General features: G+C 40.0%; 1 protein-coding gene across 10 annotated transcripts in view; it reads right to left on the bottom strand.

The window, feature by feature from the left end:
* VTI1A (vesicle transport through interaction with t-SNAREs 1A) overlaps positions 1 to 15,700 on the bottom strand; it is a 357,179-nt gene that overhangs the window by 108,135 nt on the left and 233,344 nt on the right. For 4 of the 10 annotated variants that reach the window (XM_035708144.2, XM_025467217.3, XM_035708146.2 and 1 more), the window contains one exon: positions 3,845 to 4,942. The exons of 4 other annotated variants lie outside the window; for them this stretch is intronic. Coding sequence is in view for 2 of the 6 variants with exons in the window: in XM_025467217.3 (XP_025323002.1) it covers positions 4,939 to 4,942 (4 nt within the window). In the remaining 4 variants the exon portion in view is untranslated. Of the gene's footprint in view, positions 1 to 3,844; positions 4,943 to 15,700 lie in introns of those variants that run through there. 2 more of the 10 variants (XR_007406907.1, XR_007406908.1) reach the window with 1 other exon arrangement.

The raw sequence follows: 15,700 nt of genomic DNA, 5'->3' as shown, positions 1-15,700 counted from the left end.
CTCTTTTTCACTCCCTGAAATACACAGTACTCTACAAGATGCCACCGACTAAACTTGTTATGAGAGCACCATCAATCGTCCAAGTGCATGCCAAATAAAAGGAGAGATTTCAAATCGTTCACTCGTGAGTCTATAGTCTGCTTGGTTAGATGAAAAGAGGCATCTCAGTTAAAGATCTGAGCCATATTAGGTGTTTACAGTGCCTGATCGGAGTACAGCTCCTCTCAAGATGGGGTCACAGAATATAAGCTTATAAAGCGTTATCATTTCGTGGGGAGTACGCTGCACACCAGGGTGATTGACTCTTGTCCAGGAAATGGAAGTTTTTGGGTTTGTGCAAATGCACTGAAGTCTTATGTTTTGGTGTGGGAAGGGAGCAAGAACAGTTGCAGGAAATGACAATGTGTGAATTAATATTCAGGTAAAGGATTATGTGAACAGAGGGAAAGATTCTTGAAGAGTGTGTCACACATGGTATTCTCTAAAATTGGTCACAATGGTATTTCCAATCCTACTGGTTTTCCACAACCTTGCCATCCCTGCATCATGAGATGCCATCTATGTCTCACTCCACTGAAACCTGATGGACCCTGGTGACTATCTTACTCATCTTCAGGGCCCTGTGCATCTGAGACCGAGACCACCATGCTGTGAGGTAGCCCAAACTAGCTCATGCAGACAGACTGGGTGGCTTGAGACAATGAACAGAGAAAGGGCATAATGCCAGCCAGTCCCTAGCTGCCCCGGGATCTCATCTCTTCCCAACTGCTGGAGCTCCGGGCTCTGTCTGCAGACAGTGTCATGAGAGACCGGGGTTAGGACACTTGGCCAAACTGCTCCTTACTTCCTGACCCATAGGAACTGTGAGCAATGGTGACTGTTGTTCTAAGCCACCGTCTTTTGGGGCGATTGGTTACAGAGCAGGAGATAGATAGCTGAGAGAGAAGAGAAGGACACCTGAATGGAGACTCATTACATGGAGGGTGTATCTGAAGCCAAGTCTTTCAAAGTATGACCTCTAGACATGCAGATAAAAACTCCCTGTATATCAACAAGTGAGGCCCCAATTTGGTCATGATTCAGAGCTTATTAAACTCCTCTGCGGTGGGTCAGTGTCCCCACAGTGGAAGCTCTAGGTATTCCAGAGAGTGGCAGAGCGTGAGCAGTGTGAAGAAACTTGCCTTGAACCCCGATTTATGCAGCAAGTATGGTCCTCCTGTCTACGTTTGCTCAGGGGTCCCGACAGTGGTGGGCAGGGAAGTGATAGCCTCTCTAAGGTACCCATTGGCACAATCACTGATTCCCACTTGCCTTCAGTGCTGGAATAAAATTGGACAGTTTGTAGCTCCTGGGCACATGTTATTTTAACACCTCCATGTGTCTGTTTTCTCGTTTGCCTAACTCACGCTTAAGTCTTCAGAACCCAGGCCAGGCGTCACCAACTCTAGAAGTCCAACAAGGGCTGAGAACTGCTCATGTACATCTATTGTATGATTGCATCTGCCACATTAAATAGTTATGAATCTATTAAATAGATTAATTGATTACTAAGAGATACATAGTATCTGTCACATTAAAATTTATGATACAAATTCTTATTCAGGTGTGTTTTCTCACTAGATTGTGCATATTAAGAAAGAGATACAAATTATTTACATTTGTATCTTTACCACATAAAGCCTGCCTTGTCACAATAGCTGGTGCTCCTATATGTTTGTGGACATGAACAACTAAAGATAAGCTGGCTTCAAAGGACCCATTTGGTGACAATGTCTCCAGGCATTTCAAACATCCTGCGTTCTTCTCTGATCTCATTTGGAAATCTCTCTGTCTGGTAAATTCCCAGGAGACCACTTCATCAGAATTTCATTCATGGCACTTCCCCTCATCTTCGACCCTTGTCCTCCAAAGCCTTCTTTCTATCTGAGAACCATCTCTTTACCTTGGACCATACTTACGTGTATTCCTACTAGATCTGCCTTCTAGATGGTCTACTCCATGGTGGTGGATGCCCATCCCTAGCATCAGGAACAGCACTTCACATGCTCGGGGTGGGTTTGGGAAACAGTGCATCTCCCTTGTCTTGGGATACTTTTACAAAGTCATAACTGCCTCTGTCGTCTCTTCCCTGGGGTTAGCAACTCTGCCTCCAATGAGTCTGGAAATGTACTAGTCTTAGATATGTTCAACAGGTGATATCAAGATGCACTCAAATGATTTAAGGACAACCTGCCAAAGTCCTCAGAAACTGACTGCGCCCTTGAAGTAGGTCATCCTCGGGAGCAGTTGCTTTTCATCTACCCAGCAGGTGTGTGTCATCAAATAAATATCTTAAAATGTCTTCCAGCCAGGAACAAATATCTCGCAGGGAAAAGGAAGTACATAGGCTCACTGGCTGGAGGTCCACATGGAGAGCATGAAATGCCTTTTTTCAAATATACAAAAAATAATATTTTTATTAAGCACACAAGTCCACCCCTCCTGTTTACTGTTCCCTTGTCTATTTTCTTGCCTTATGTCCCTGACCCCCAACTAAAAAGGTTCCGAAAGAAACTAGTCTCAATTTTTAAGCTTCATTTATGAAGGTTTTAACAAAGAGGATCCCTCAAACCTGGTACCACAAAGTACATTTTCCCCCCTCAGAAAACTATGATTTTAATAATAATCATAATAATAGGTAGGCAAGCTTGGCTCACTTGGGATTATCTCTCCTACTTCCTGCCTTTTTTTTAGTGTTTAAATTAGTCATTAGTGTTATCTTCCTTCTTTTTTTGCTGAGAGATTCAGGAGATATTAAAATTCAGTAATTAGTGGTATTTCATTTTTGTAAGATTAGATTTTATAAAATAGTATAACAATTTGTTCCTGAATATTCTTGAGCCTACCCAATCACTACTTCTACAAGCCAATTAGCAAGTATCACTGGACCCAAATATTTAAAAAAATATTATAAGAAAATACAAGCCTGTGGTTTAACCCTGACTTCAAAGTTATGGGAACAGCTTAGAAGAGGAAATATTTGGGCTCAATGTGGATAAGTTTTGGCTTTAATTTTATGCACATTACTTATAACTTCCAAAGCCAAAAATAATTCTAAGAACCATGAACACAATGCACATCATGTGAGATTGAAAAGGTTGGCTCATAATTATTTCAAGATGAATTGTGTAGACCACTACATATTTTTTTTTTTACTCACATGAAGGTTATTCACTAATAATAATGTTGGATTTTGGGCAGCCCTGGTGGTGCAGTGGTTTAGCGCCGCCTGCAGCCTGGGGTGTGATCCTGGAGACCCGGGATCGAGTCCCACATCGCGCTTCCTGCATGGAGCCTGCTTCTCCCTCTGCCTGTGTCTCTGCCTCTCTCTCGCTCTGACTGAATAAATAAATAAATCTTTAAAAAAAATAATGTTGGATTTTGTTAGATCAGTGTTTTCTGAACTCACTGTTTTCTACAAACTCATACCATTTTCCTGACCTTACCTGAGCATCATCTGAGCTAGTATTTATTTAACTGTTTTCTTTATGTCAATTTTAAGTTAGCCTTTTAAAGAAGAAAAATATCACCTCATCTCAAGCAGTAATGGCAGTAAAACCATGGGTCTGATGGCTTCTTCAATTTGTTCTTTTAGATAAAAAAGGGGTAAAGTAAAAGTTGTCTCTCTCAGGAGAGGCATAGTAGTTGATCTTTTCACTTGATAAATATTTATTAAGTACCTACTATGTGCCAAGCCTTCTGCATATGATGGGTTGACAGCAGCAAACAAAACTAGGTTCCTGCTGTCATGGGGTTTATACACTACAGGGGGAGATGGCAATAAACCAACAAGTATATAATATGATTCTTTTTTTTTAAAAGATTTTATTTATTTATTCATCAGAGAGAGAGAAAGAGAGAGAGAGAGAGAGAGAGAGAGAGAGAGAGAGGCAGAGACATAGGCAGAGGGAGAAGCAGGCTCCATGCCGGGAGCCCGATGTGGGACTCAATCCGGGGTCTCCAGGATCAGGCCCTCGCCGAAGGTGGTACTAAACCGCTGAGCCACCCGGGCTGCCCTATAATATGATTCTAGGTATATGTGCTATGTGCTCTGAAGCAAGATGAAGCCAGAGGAAAGGCACAGAGTGGTGAAGAGGGTATTTGAGCAAAAATCCAACACAGCCTGGAAAACAATGGTCTAGTCTGAGCAGAGATAAAGTTCTAGAGAGTTCATCATTTTACCCATCTCCATTTCTACTCCTCTTATAAAACTCAGCTATGCCCCAAAACTCAATTGCAGCATATTAAGACTGCTTTTTCCAGTAGCGGAGATCACTGTGTCTCCTAGGCTGAGAGTTTTCACTGGGGAATGCCTTTCTGGGACATGGCTGTCCTGGCAGGGGTTGCAGGGGGAGATTCAGGACACCAGAGGGGACCATGGTGCTGGGGAGGGAAAAATGGGAGGAAGTAGCTGGGCTGGAGAGCACCAAAGACCTCTTTGGCCATTCTGCTATTCTGTCTGCCGTCTTAGGGTAGCAATCTCCATGTGCCTTAAGGAAATTATTTCATAGGCCAACCTCAGCACATGTATGTGAGTAGTTTGGGGCCACTATGGCACTTTCCCCTCATATAGGGTGAGAGGAGATGGGAAACATGAGCCTTATACTTTCTTCAAACACTGATTCTCCAGTTATTGAGTGAAAACATTAGTGGTGATCTACATGGAAAGTATGAATAGAAGCAAAGTCTGATTTTTAAGCAGACATTTTAGTTCAACCACATACATTACTTATGTTCCTTGGAGGCTGACTGCGTGATGAGAACCCAGCAGGTATCAGGTTTCGGGCAAGGAGAGCTGAGCTCTTAAGGCTGAAGGACAGGAGAAGCTGCAGTCCTGGCTGAGACTTGATAGCTGTGTGACTTTGAGCAAGTTACTGAACTTTCTAAGCCTCAGTTTTCTCATCTGTAAAAGAAAATAATAATGCCTCCCTTATAGGTTTGCTCGGAGTGTTAAATGAGATGAAATTATTAATGGTTATGCAGCACTTAGCACGTAAGTGTTCTTACAATAGATGGCAGTTACGATGACAACAGTAATCAGGAGGATAATGATGATTAAGAAATCATACGCAAAGCGCTTTGGTTTGGAAACCGAGAGGAAAAGCCCTGGCTTCGATATTCCTAAGAGGTTTCAGCAATAAGGGATGGTACTGTAGGTCTTAAGACTAGTCCTCTGCTAGGCCGGCGAGCCTGGCAGCACAGTGGTCAGGCAACACAGGCACGAAGGAGGAAGGAGTCACCCATGTGGACCATGACCCAACATGCAATCTCAGGGGGTTCAGAATGGGATGGGTAGTGGGGGCCACTGCAGGCAGTCTCAAGTAGGCATGGAAACAGGAGAAGGAGCTCCCTAGAGCTAGGACTGGGGCCCTAGATCAGGAACAGAAGATGGGAGAGGTCAGTGGAATGTGTCCCTTGCACGTGAGGCTGGTTTCAGAGGCCTCCTCATGGTAGCTGTGGCACTTGTTCCATTGAATTTTAAAGGTGCTCAACATGTCACCCCGAATTTAAAAACAACAGGAGAGCACACGTCCTGATGGTCTGAATTCATTAAATCTGCACACAATGCAATGAGATGTTATGTCATCAAAATGCCTTGGACCTGCACCAGACTCCATCTGTGACAGAAACAAATCAGTTTGTGTTTGGGGGAGGACGTAGTGGAATTGAAACACAAGTGGAAATCCAAGGTGGACAAATCTGTCCTGTGTGAGGTTTTCCCTAATGGGTCCCATGTTGTGCTGAGTACAGCTTCTTTGGGAAGGGAAATGACTTTCTACTCAGTTTCACACGAACCCCTTCCTCAATATTTATTTTTCCCTTTCTTTCTCTCTGGGTGATATATTTAATTGGATTTATGTCATTGATACATGTCTATGTGTTTGTGATACAATGTTTTATATAACGTAGCAGGATTATATCATTTAGTTGACAGGTAATTATTAAGTCCTACTGTGTGTCCAGCAGAGAAATCTCTTTAAGAAGGTAAGCATTCCCAGGAAGACTTTAATTTTTGTATTCCACAGTCATGAGCTTTGGCCAAGAATACATGAAAGGCCTCCACTTTGCTTCTATACTGGTCCAGGGAGGGGAGAAATGCAAGAATAAACTTCTAGTTACCGAGTGGCCAGACCAATATAATGTGACACCTACAACTTTCTGCCTGGTGAGGGAGGGTGAGTGAAGACACTCAGGCATGATGTACCTGAAGTAGGTATAGCAGCTTATGAGGCATGAGCAAAAAAGCAGAGCCAGGGGATCCAGGTTGGAGGACTAATTTGGTCCCTTGTCCAAATATTGAAGGAGTAGTAAGGGGCTTCAGATTTCTCCTTGAATGGCCATGAGGCTTGAGCAAGCAATGCTTCTAAGTGTTTTCTACCTCCCTGAGACTAAGTACTAGCTATCTTCAGCTGAAGAATGGATACAGAATTGATTAGGATAAAGAGAGACAAAGATTAAAACAGAGAACCTCACGGAGGCAAATGGATTCTGGGGCAGGCTGAGATGGTGCCTGCTCTGTGGGTTTCTCTCAAGCTGTAGCTTCAGTGTGTTTGGGAAACTCATCTTCTGTTGTTCCAGAGGACAGTCTATGTATGAGCTGCTGGCGACTCAACAGTCATCACTTTGTTGGCTTATTTTCCATCCTGTCCTCCCCAGAATTCAAGTGGTTTACACGAACACACACCCGTGGTGTCTGTCTGGAAGGTCACTGGGCTTGGGCTTGGCCAGCTCTGGTTCTGCTTACTCACTGTATGACCTGAGAGCAACCGTGAAGCTCCCCACGCCTGCGGACAGGGCACATGGGAGTGATTAGCCAATAAGAGTTTGCTGTGAAAATGTCAGGGGTGATTTTATTAGTAGCAGCAATGCTTTTCATCTAATAGGCTAAATGGTGAACAAACATAACTATGAAAACAATGCATGAAGTCTAGCCTACACTGACCTTAACCGTAGAAAGTTTTTCTCAGAGTAAGCAAAGCCATGGTCTGGCCCTAAGAAACAGTACATTTGTTAACCTGAAAATACTCCAAATGACTCCATCGTAAGGGCTATTCTGCACAATCTGATGATTTGGGATTTCGTCAAATTAATGTCACTAGATATGCCTTATAATTAGGATAAAATATTTGAAAAGTTTTAAAAATGAGGCTATTCATTAACTCATTGATTTTTCCTACAGATTTAGAGCCTGAATTTAAATGATACCCAAAAATATAACTAGGTGTGCTCAAAGAGAGAACTGGTTGTGAGTCCTTAAATGGAATGCAGGAGTTTAAAATGCTATTACTATTCAGATTCTCTGAGAACATTAAAACTGCCCATTAAATGAAAACCTAATAATTGGCCCTACTGAATTGTGACATTTTGTAACCTGTTCAGAAATGCAGAAAATTGTGGAAGAAAAATTCTTTTGAGGCAGAATTTGATTTGCAATGTAATATTATTCCAAAAGCCAAGGTCCCCATGCTCATACACACAAAAGAACAACAAGGTAGACTGACTAACAAAGCTGAGGAAGACTCTGGAAATCAGAGCAAAGGCATATGGCTCAAGAGTCTTCTGGTAAGTTATGTGACTAGTCTGGAAAAAAATCAGCAGGCAATGGCATGAGCTCAGAGTAAATTTCTACATGGTACTGACTTCTCTTTGGGCATTACTTGAAGATATAACCAAGACAGGCCATTTTTGTTCTTTCATATAAGCCATCACAACTTTTAAACTTACTCTGCAGTATCACTAAATAAATAAAATGTAAGGACATTAACTGGGGGAGAGTCAATGGCTTCAAATCAGAAGTTTAAAATTCTCATGGGCCAACGGTTAACAAGCAACCTTCAAGGTGCAGGGAACTGTGTCCAATGCTCTCAAGAGTCAAATATGAGAGACATGTTCCTTGCTCTCAAGGAACTTACAATGTAGTAGGGTGGACGAAACAGGTACTGACATCAAGAAGATACAGGCATGCTAGATACACCAACAGGAGCAGTACAATCAAAGCACCATGGAGCCCATCTTGTTGGAGGGATCCAGAGCATGTGGTCTCCTCTCTTGGAGGACAGAGCATGGAGACATGACTCTGAAAGATGGGTAGGGTTTTGATGAGGGAGATGGAGGGTAAATGTCTAGGCAGGAGGATTGGCAGGGGGAGTTCAGTCTGGCTGGAATGCAGGTGAGGAGAGGGCAGGGTAGCTGGGAAGAACATAGATGGAAAACAGAGTCTGTCCAAGGCACCAAGGGCACAGTTCTGTCTGAAGACAGACACTGTTAGGGGCACTGGAAACTAGGGCAGAAGTCTTCATCCATAAACTCTTTATCCATGAAAATGTCAGGCTCCAACTTTTTGTACTGAGGTATCTGTCAGCAAAGCAAGCAGATGCTGACAGAAGAGGAGGCCCTCCAAAAGGAACTCATTATTGGGAAGAATTGGTAATTAAAGGGGACAAAGACAGAATAATAGGAATTTAAAAGGAGGAAGGTGAGTGGGGTAAGGGAGAAAATGTGCTGGAGAGAAGGTGGTCCAGTCAGGAACACAATGGAAACGACAGAAGAGGAGGATGAACAGAGGTCCCTCTCATCACCTCACCGTCCCAGGCTAATCCCTAAGAAAATTTACTACAGAAATCTGAGGGCCAGTAAGCTGGTGGTCTAGAAAGCCACTGGCAACCATGGAGACAGAACAAACTTGCTAGGAAAATGGTTTATGTTAAGGGGAAATGACTAAGTGGAAAAGCCTACAAAATAGATATGTGTACAGCATGATTTCTGTAGAGGTGTGATGAGTAGCGCTTACTGGCGTATTCGGCCATCAGAGACTAAATCACAGAAGGTGGAAATATTTGAAAAATGTCACGTCATCAGAAATTTTTATTATTATTTGGAATATTCAGTGACTCTCTTTGTTGTAAGTACTGTGTAATGCTTCTATTAGTATGCAGAACACCTCCCTTTTGAAATATCTCTAATAAGAACAGCCCAAACAAAGGATCTTCTGGAAGATGTAGCTAGCATGGCATCAAACATTACAGACGAGTGTTTCCACTTTTACCACTTCTAGGAAAACAGTCCCCTATGTAAGGGATACATGGGGCCATACTTGAAGAACACAAATATTCCCAAACTTACACCTGCTCTCATAATCAATGTAACTTGTTTACATAGCCTTGTTACTCCACTTATCTAAATATGCCCATGTATAAACTATGAGAACTCTGCAACTGTGCATGGTGGAAGCCCAGTCTTTTTCAAAATACAAATGTTTCTGGGTTCTTGTGCATTTCAACAAACCCATACTAATACACATACCCTGCATACACTACAGTCTTACTCTGTTTTGCATGTGAGATTACATATTTAATAAATCTGGCTAATACAGTGGCGGGGTGAGTCCATTTATAGGAGAGAGAAACCATGATTCTTCATGTTTAACTTTTTGAATGTTATCAAGATAGTAGTGTCTAACAGAAAAGAAAGAAAGAACTTTCTTTGGCGTGAAGAATGTTATCAATCGTTTACCTAAATAAACTTCACCAGGAACAGGGATGAAAAAGTGGATTACAGATTTAGACTTAATAAAGTGCTACAAGGATTGTAGCTTGCTAATTTTGGTTTGATGCTTTATAGCTGAAGGTAGAAAAAAGCACTACAAGGCAATTTCATGAACCAAAGAGACTTTTACAGTTTATAAGTGAAACTCAAAAAAATAATTCTGACAGATTCTATATTCTTTATGTTAAAATACATCATCTGCCAACTTAGGGCAATGACTTTAAATTTTTTATCCACAGTAAGTCATAGGTAGGTTTCTAAACCTGCAAATGTCAATGAAATATTTAATTGTCTCTATGTAAAATATGCCTAGAAAAAAAAAGGCAGGAAGAAACAGGTATGAAAGTGTTAACAATGGTTCAATTGATGATGAGGTTATAGAGAATTTTATTTTATTCTCTACACCTTTCTGAAGCTTCAAGATAGTCAACAAAAAATATGCAATTACATTTTTAAGAATTTAAAAATTATGAACAGTTCAGCTAATTCACCTTTTTTTTTAGGTATAAGGAAACTATACAAAACTGAAATAGTCTGAAGCCTATTTTAAGCAAGTGGGAGCAACCTGACAAATGGCCTTGTGGACATGAAGAAAATTTCTAGTATTTAGAGCAACGTTGGGCTGCTGGTCTGTTTCGGGATACAGATGCATGAAGCACATGAAAGATGGTACAGCAGTGGATTGGCAACTAAAGCCCAGGTTTCCTCAGCACATGGATCAGTTGTGGTTCACACGCTGCCATACACGGGGTGCTGGCAGATATTCTAGAGGAACTGCAGTGGTGAAGCTTCCAACCAAAATCTTTTCCTGGTGACTGATATATATGGAGGTAACAGCTTTATCTGTCTTCTTAATTTAGAGATTGTTTCCTTTCAATTTAGTCTGCAGGGCAAAACACTGAAAGTACAGAGACTGAAGTAGGAGAGACTTACTAAGAGCTCTCCGCCATCTGAAACAGGCACTGATGGCATAGGCACACCAGTTATTTAATTAGCACACATTGATTAATTTAACCTCATGTAACCACTGTCTTCTGCTACTGCTAATTTTATTTTTGAAGTTAAATGAAATAAAGTAGCTGAAGAGTAATTAAATGTGTCCAGTCCCTTCATCCCTATGGCTATAATGACTGGGTAGCCCTCCACCGCTGAGGTTTTCTGAGAAGATGTTGGAAAAGCTTTGAAACAACTCAAAGGAATATTCTCAGGAGGTGGTGACTTCACATTAAAAACCCTAATATGAATGGGCCTGTTAGCACACTTTCCCTAACTAACTAATTTGCTCTGGAAAGAAATACTGGCCTATACTTGTTATAACCTGTCTAACATGGAAGGTAGTAGGTAGAGGATAGAGGCATAGATGCAGGTTAGCAGCAGTTTGAAGCTTTAAGGAAACAAACACAAAAAATGAGAGAACTTTTTGCAAACAAACTACAGACTTACTCAAAGATAACCAGATTAACGTGGAGCTGTTCCAGATGAAGCCCTGCCTGCTTGGTCTCTTCTTCCTTGGCAACCTTAAGATGGGTGGGCCAAATTTTAGGGTTCCTTGAAACACAATTTGGGAATCACTACTTCACAGCATCCCTTGGGGGATGAGGTGTGTGGTAACTGCACATTGGCTCATTCTATAGAGACGTGGATCCCTTTTAGCAGCTCTCTTTGACTGCAAAGGCTAGAAAGTTGAGAACTATATTTGTGAGATTCTCTTGCAACCAGGCTCCAGATGTGGTTCTGGTTTTATGAGGCAGATGGTGCAAAATTTGGAAAGTAGATGTGAGCAATATGAGGCAGTTGCATGGGAGGAGATGGGTACCTGTGGTGAGACAGAGTGTGTGTGTGTGTGTGTGTGTGTGTGTGTGCACGTGTTCATGTGCATGCACATTCATGCACACAGGGGAGGGGACTGCATTTGGTTTTTTGTGGGACAGTTTTGGCAGAGACTACAGAGTCTAATTCCTGCATCGAAGATGCCATGTGGTGGAAGATCACTGCAGTGAGCTCTCTTGGACGGTTGGGTTGACTCTTCTGCTGTTGCTTCAAAAAGCTTCACTGGTTTTCCCAAAGAGTTTATAAGCTATTTTAGCAAATCTCTTTCTGTTTAAATTAGATAGATGATTCTATCCTTCTGAATCTAAGACTCTTAACCAATACAGCATCTAAAAATAGACCCCAATTATCGCACAGTCTCACATGGGGCATCTTCAGCATCATCCCATGTTTGTCTCTCTACTGAACGTAACACTATTTTATTTTCATTTTTAAAAAAGATTTGTTTGTTTATTTGGCAAGGGGGATGAGAGATGGTGGGCAAGAAGGGCAGAGGGAGAGCAAGAATCTCAAGTAGACTCCTGCTGAGAGCAGAGCCGGATGCAGGGCTTGATCCCACGACACTGAGATCATAACCTGAGCTGAAATCAAGAGTTGGATGCTTAACTGACTGAGCCACCCAAGCCCCCCTATTTTTATCTTGTAGATACTAAATAAATATTGGTTAAATCACATCTCTATAGCCATAGCATTGTGCTGGACTAACTGTAACATTATTCAGCTCCTTATTAGACAGTAAGATAAAGCTGAAATGATATATGTAAGAGACCCCTCAGTGATAAAGGAGTTGAACCTGTAATTGTTAACTATGTTCACTTCTCTGGGCACAGAAAGCAAGGCATTAGAAGCAATGGTCTTGACTTCCTGTCATTTAAAGACAGAAATGAGCCAAAAGCGATCTTTTAAGATAAAATAGAGAAAACAGGCATATAATATTGTTATGATAATTAAAACCAACCTGAATTTGGTCACTAAAGAATGTCGTGCTTAAATTTCTATGTCTTATTGAAAAATAAGAAAAAAGGGAAAGAAAAACTGGGTCCTTTACCTTAAAAAAATATATTGTCAGCATGGGGTCATATATATATAAATATTATCTAAGTATTTGATTACTGACAGCACAACTAGCTTCTTCATTTATTTGAAAGGACTTCTCCTTCCCTCGATTCATACACAACCTTTATTTCATTTTCTATAAGTGGTTAGACAAAGGGTCAAATGATAACTTTAAATATTTAAACTGGTCAATGACAGTCAAGCAGTTAGATATTTCTCTGGTTTATTGTTAAATATGGATTGCCTTAGAGGTAACCTCAGGTACACTGCAAGGCTTCCTAATGAGTTATTAGTTATGAAACTATGAAGTAATTCTGAATTTTAAATAAGATGGAAGAACAGACTGGGGTACAACAAATTAAAGGCACCATAATTATGCAATATCATGAGATGTAGTAGATAGTCACACTATGCATATATCAAAAAATACATTAATAAACTGAACATATTAATAAAAAGCTAAGTCTGGCCCTTCAAGACCTCAACACTAATTGGAAAGGATTTTGACAGAACATCTTGAATAACTTCCATTATCAATTTTGGCAAGCTATTTTCAGCTACCTAAATAACGATTATTTCTACACTCCACAGTGCATCTCTTAAAATCTAAGATCTGAAAATATCATTAGTGAGGATGAGTGAAGTAGCTAATGTTCAAATGCCACAACCTGAATTTGAATTTATTAGTGTGATATAAAAGATATGTGTTTCATTTCATTTTCCTATATTTTACTTTTATAGTGTCCACTTCAAGTCTATTTGCAATTATATATTGTACGTTAATTAAACATTATGCACCATATTACAAATTCTGGCGATCTTTTTAAGATCACGCATTCTGATCACGTTAAAAACCCTCCCAAAGTCTGATGATATAATAGATTTAATTCTTAAAGAAAACATTTCATAGCAGAGACAGATTAACCTCACAATGAAAACAAACACATTAGTGGCAGATATTGGTGAGAAAGTTATAAAAGGTAAATTTTATCTAGAATAGCTTACTCCTTTAATTAAGACACAGTTTTATCACTTTTCTCTTTGTTGTTGGAAACAAAGCCATTGACTTAAAAAAAAAAAAGAACATCAGATCACTGTTTAGTTTAAAATAAAGTTCTAGGGCTGTCTGGCTGGTTCAGTTAGTAGGGCATGTGATTCATGATTTCGGGGCCATGAGTTCAAGTCCTACGTTGAGTGTAGAGCTTACTTAAAAAAACTATAAAAATTTAAAAAGTGTCTAGCCAAAAAGGAAGTCCAATTAATTAATACCAGAGTAGAAAGTACCTGTTTTAGGAATATGGTTTATTAAGTCTATAAAAAAAAATAAGGCAGGTGTGTGACACCCGAATGCCTCTAACTATTCATGATTTAATATTAGATTTGGTTCCACTAAAGATCCCCCCTTGAGGTGAAATGTCTGCTATGTGTATCTTTTTCATAGATGGCCATAGGCACCCTGTTAGTTGAAGGATATTATTTTGTGAATACCTAGGTTTTAACTCTCACTAAAATGGGAGCCTTGCTTGCTCAATAAATATGGGACTTGCCGCCAGCTCATGAAGTTAGATCTATCAGAAAAAGAAGGAAGAGATTGCAGCTCGAGTTGACTATTGTATCCCTACCCCCATCCCAATTCCCCTACACAAGGAGGTCTTTACTTCCTGGTTCTTTTAGTTGGGGTCTTGACTCATGGACTTCTAATGCTCTCGTTTCCTTTTCTCAGTGGAATGAAAACCCTCATACAGCATACGCATGATCATGCTGCAATAGTATAAATTAAGTTTATGAATGATGTCCTTCACTTATTGCCCCTTTCTCTCACACAGTGATATTTGTAACTCACTAGCTATAGGACTTCCAAAGCTGAGTGATTTGTAATGTAATATTTCTTGAATCTCCAGAGTAATTTCAGCATTAGTTACAAATAAAAGTTGGCTCTCTGCATCTCTTAACCTTGGGAACATGAACCTTTAAGACTTGGAGATCAAATACCAACATTCCCCTAGGACTGCTGTGCACATCTGCATTTCTGGACATAGGACTTTTTTTGTTCCCAATCAAGTATAATCTCACTTCATAACTTCTAACTTTTGGCTCAATGCTACCTAGATTTCCAGGCAAGCAAAGAAATGAAGCCTGAGGATTTTGTGCTCAGCGGTTTGGAAATCTGGCAAATGCTACATTAAAATGCAAGTATTTGATCCTGAACCTCAACATAGTGAAATGTAGTTAAAATACAAAGAAACCAAAGTGAGGCTTTACATATTCCAAATCTGCACCTGTATTTTGATGTTGCCAGGTATTTTTGTACTAAGAATTCCGTGTTCAGGGCAAAATGGAATGAAGAGTCCCCCAAATTTTCCTCTGGGATCTTCCAGCCATTCAAAGTAATCACTAATTCCTGCTTCATCTTCAAGTCAGGCATCCAAGGGTTGCTATTCCTGGCTGATTTTGTTCTGTGTTTAAATAGTCTGATTATTAGTCTCTGCATCTGGGTCCAAACCAATTTAACATGGAAAGTTAGTTCAAGGATTCCAGTCACCTTTAAGTTATCTTTAAAGCCAGCTATGAAGATAGCTTGAGTTATTAATGTACAATAATGAAAAATGCCTTTCTGACTCACCAAACTCAAGGGTTTATATGGTTTCCTTAATATCGACCTTTAGGATACAGTCAATGAAGTAGAATTTATTTTCAAATAATTTAATTTAGCATCCATTTAGCACTCTTTGGGACCTGAAAGTCACAGAATTTAATTGATTCTTATATTCAGATAATTGTGAGCACAGGTTACACATAAAAGAAAATTTCCATGAAAATTTAGCTGGGCAGCACATTTTATAGTCCTGAATGTCATTATGGTGCTGGTATAGAAGAACTGTGGATTCAGTTTACAAATGCTCTCAAACAATAGCCATAACTTTTATTTCTTGCTATTTATCCACCGTATAATAATGTTAAAAATGAAAAAAAAAAAAAAAAAAACCAACCCAAATAATCACACAGCAGCATAATCAGGAATGATTAGGGGAGGAATTTACTTCAACCAAAGCTGACTTCTACAATAGCTGTTGTTTGTCTATGGATTCATTTATTGTTGTTGGTTGAGAGCCAGTATGAGTAATGGTTAAAAGTATGGATTTTATCTGGAAACAGCTTGTGTTCAAATTCTAGTTCTGCTACTTATTAGTTCTTTGACTCCAGGTGAGTTAATTATGCTTTTTTAGGC

The sequence above is a fragment of the Canis lupus genome, chromosome 28 (genome assembly GCF_003254725.2).
Source record: "Canis lupus dingo isolate Sandy chromosome 28, ASM325472v2, whole genome shotgun sequence".
Classification (NCBI taxonomy): Eukaryota; Metazoa; Chordata; class Mammalia; order Carnivora; family Canidae; genus Canis; species Canis lupus.
The sequence above is the reverse complement of the archived record's forward strand: the minus strand, read 5'-3'. Positions and strand labels throughout refer to the sequence as shown.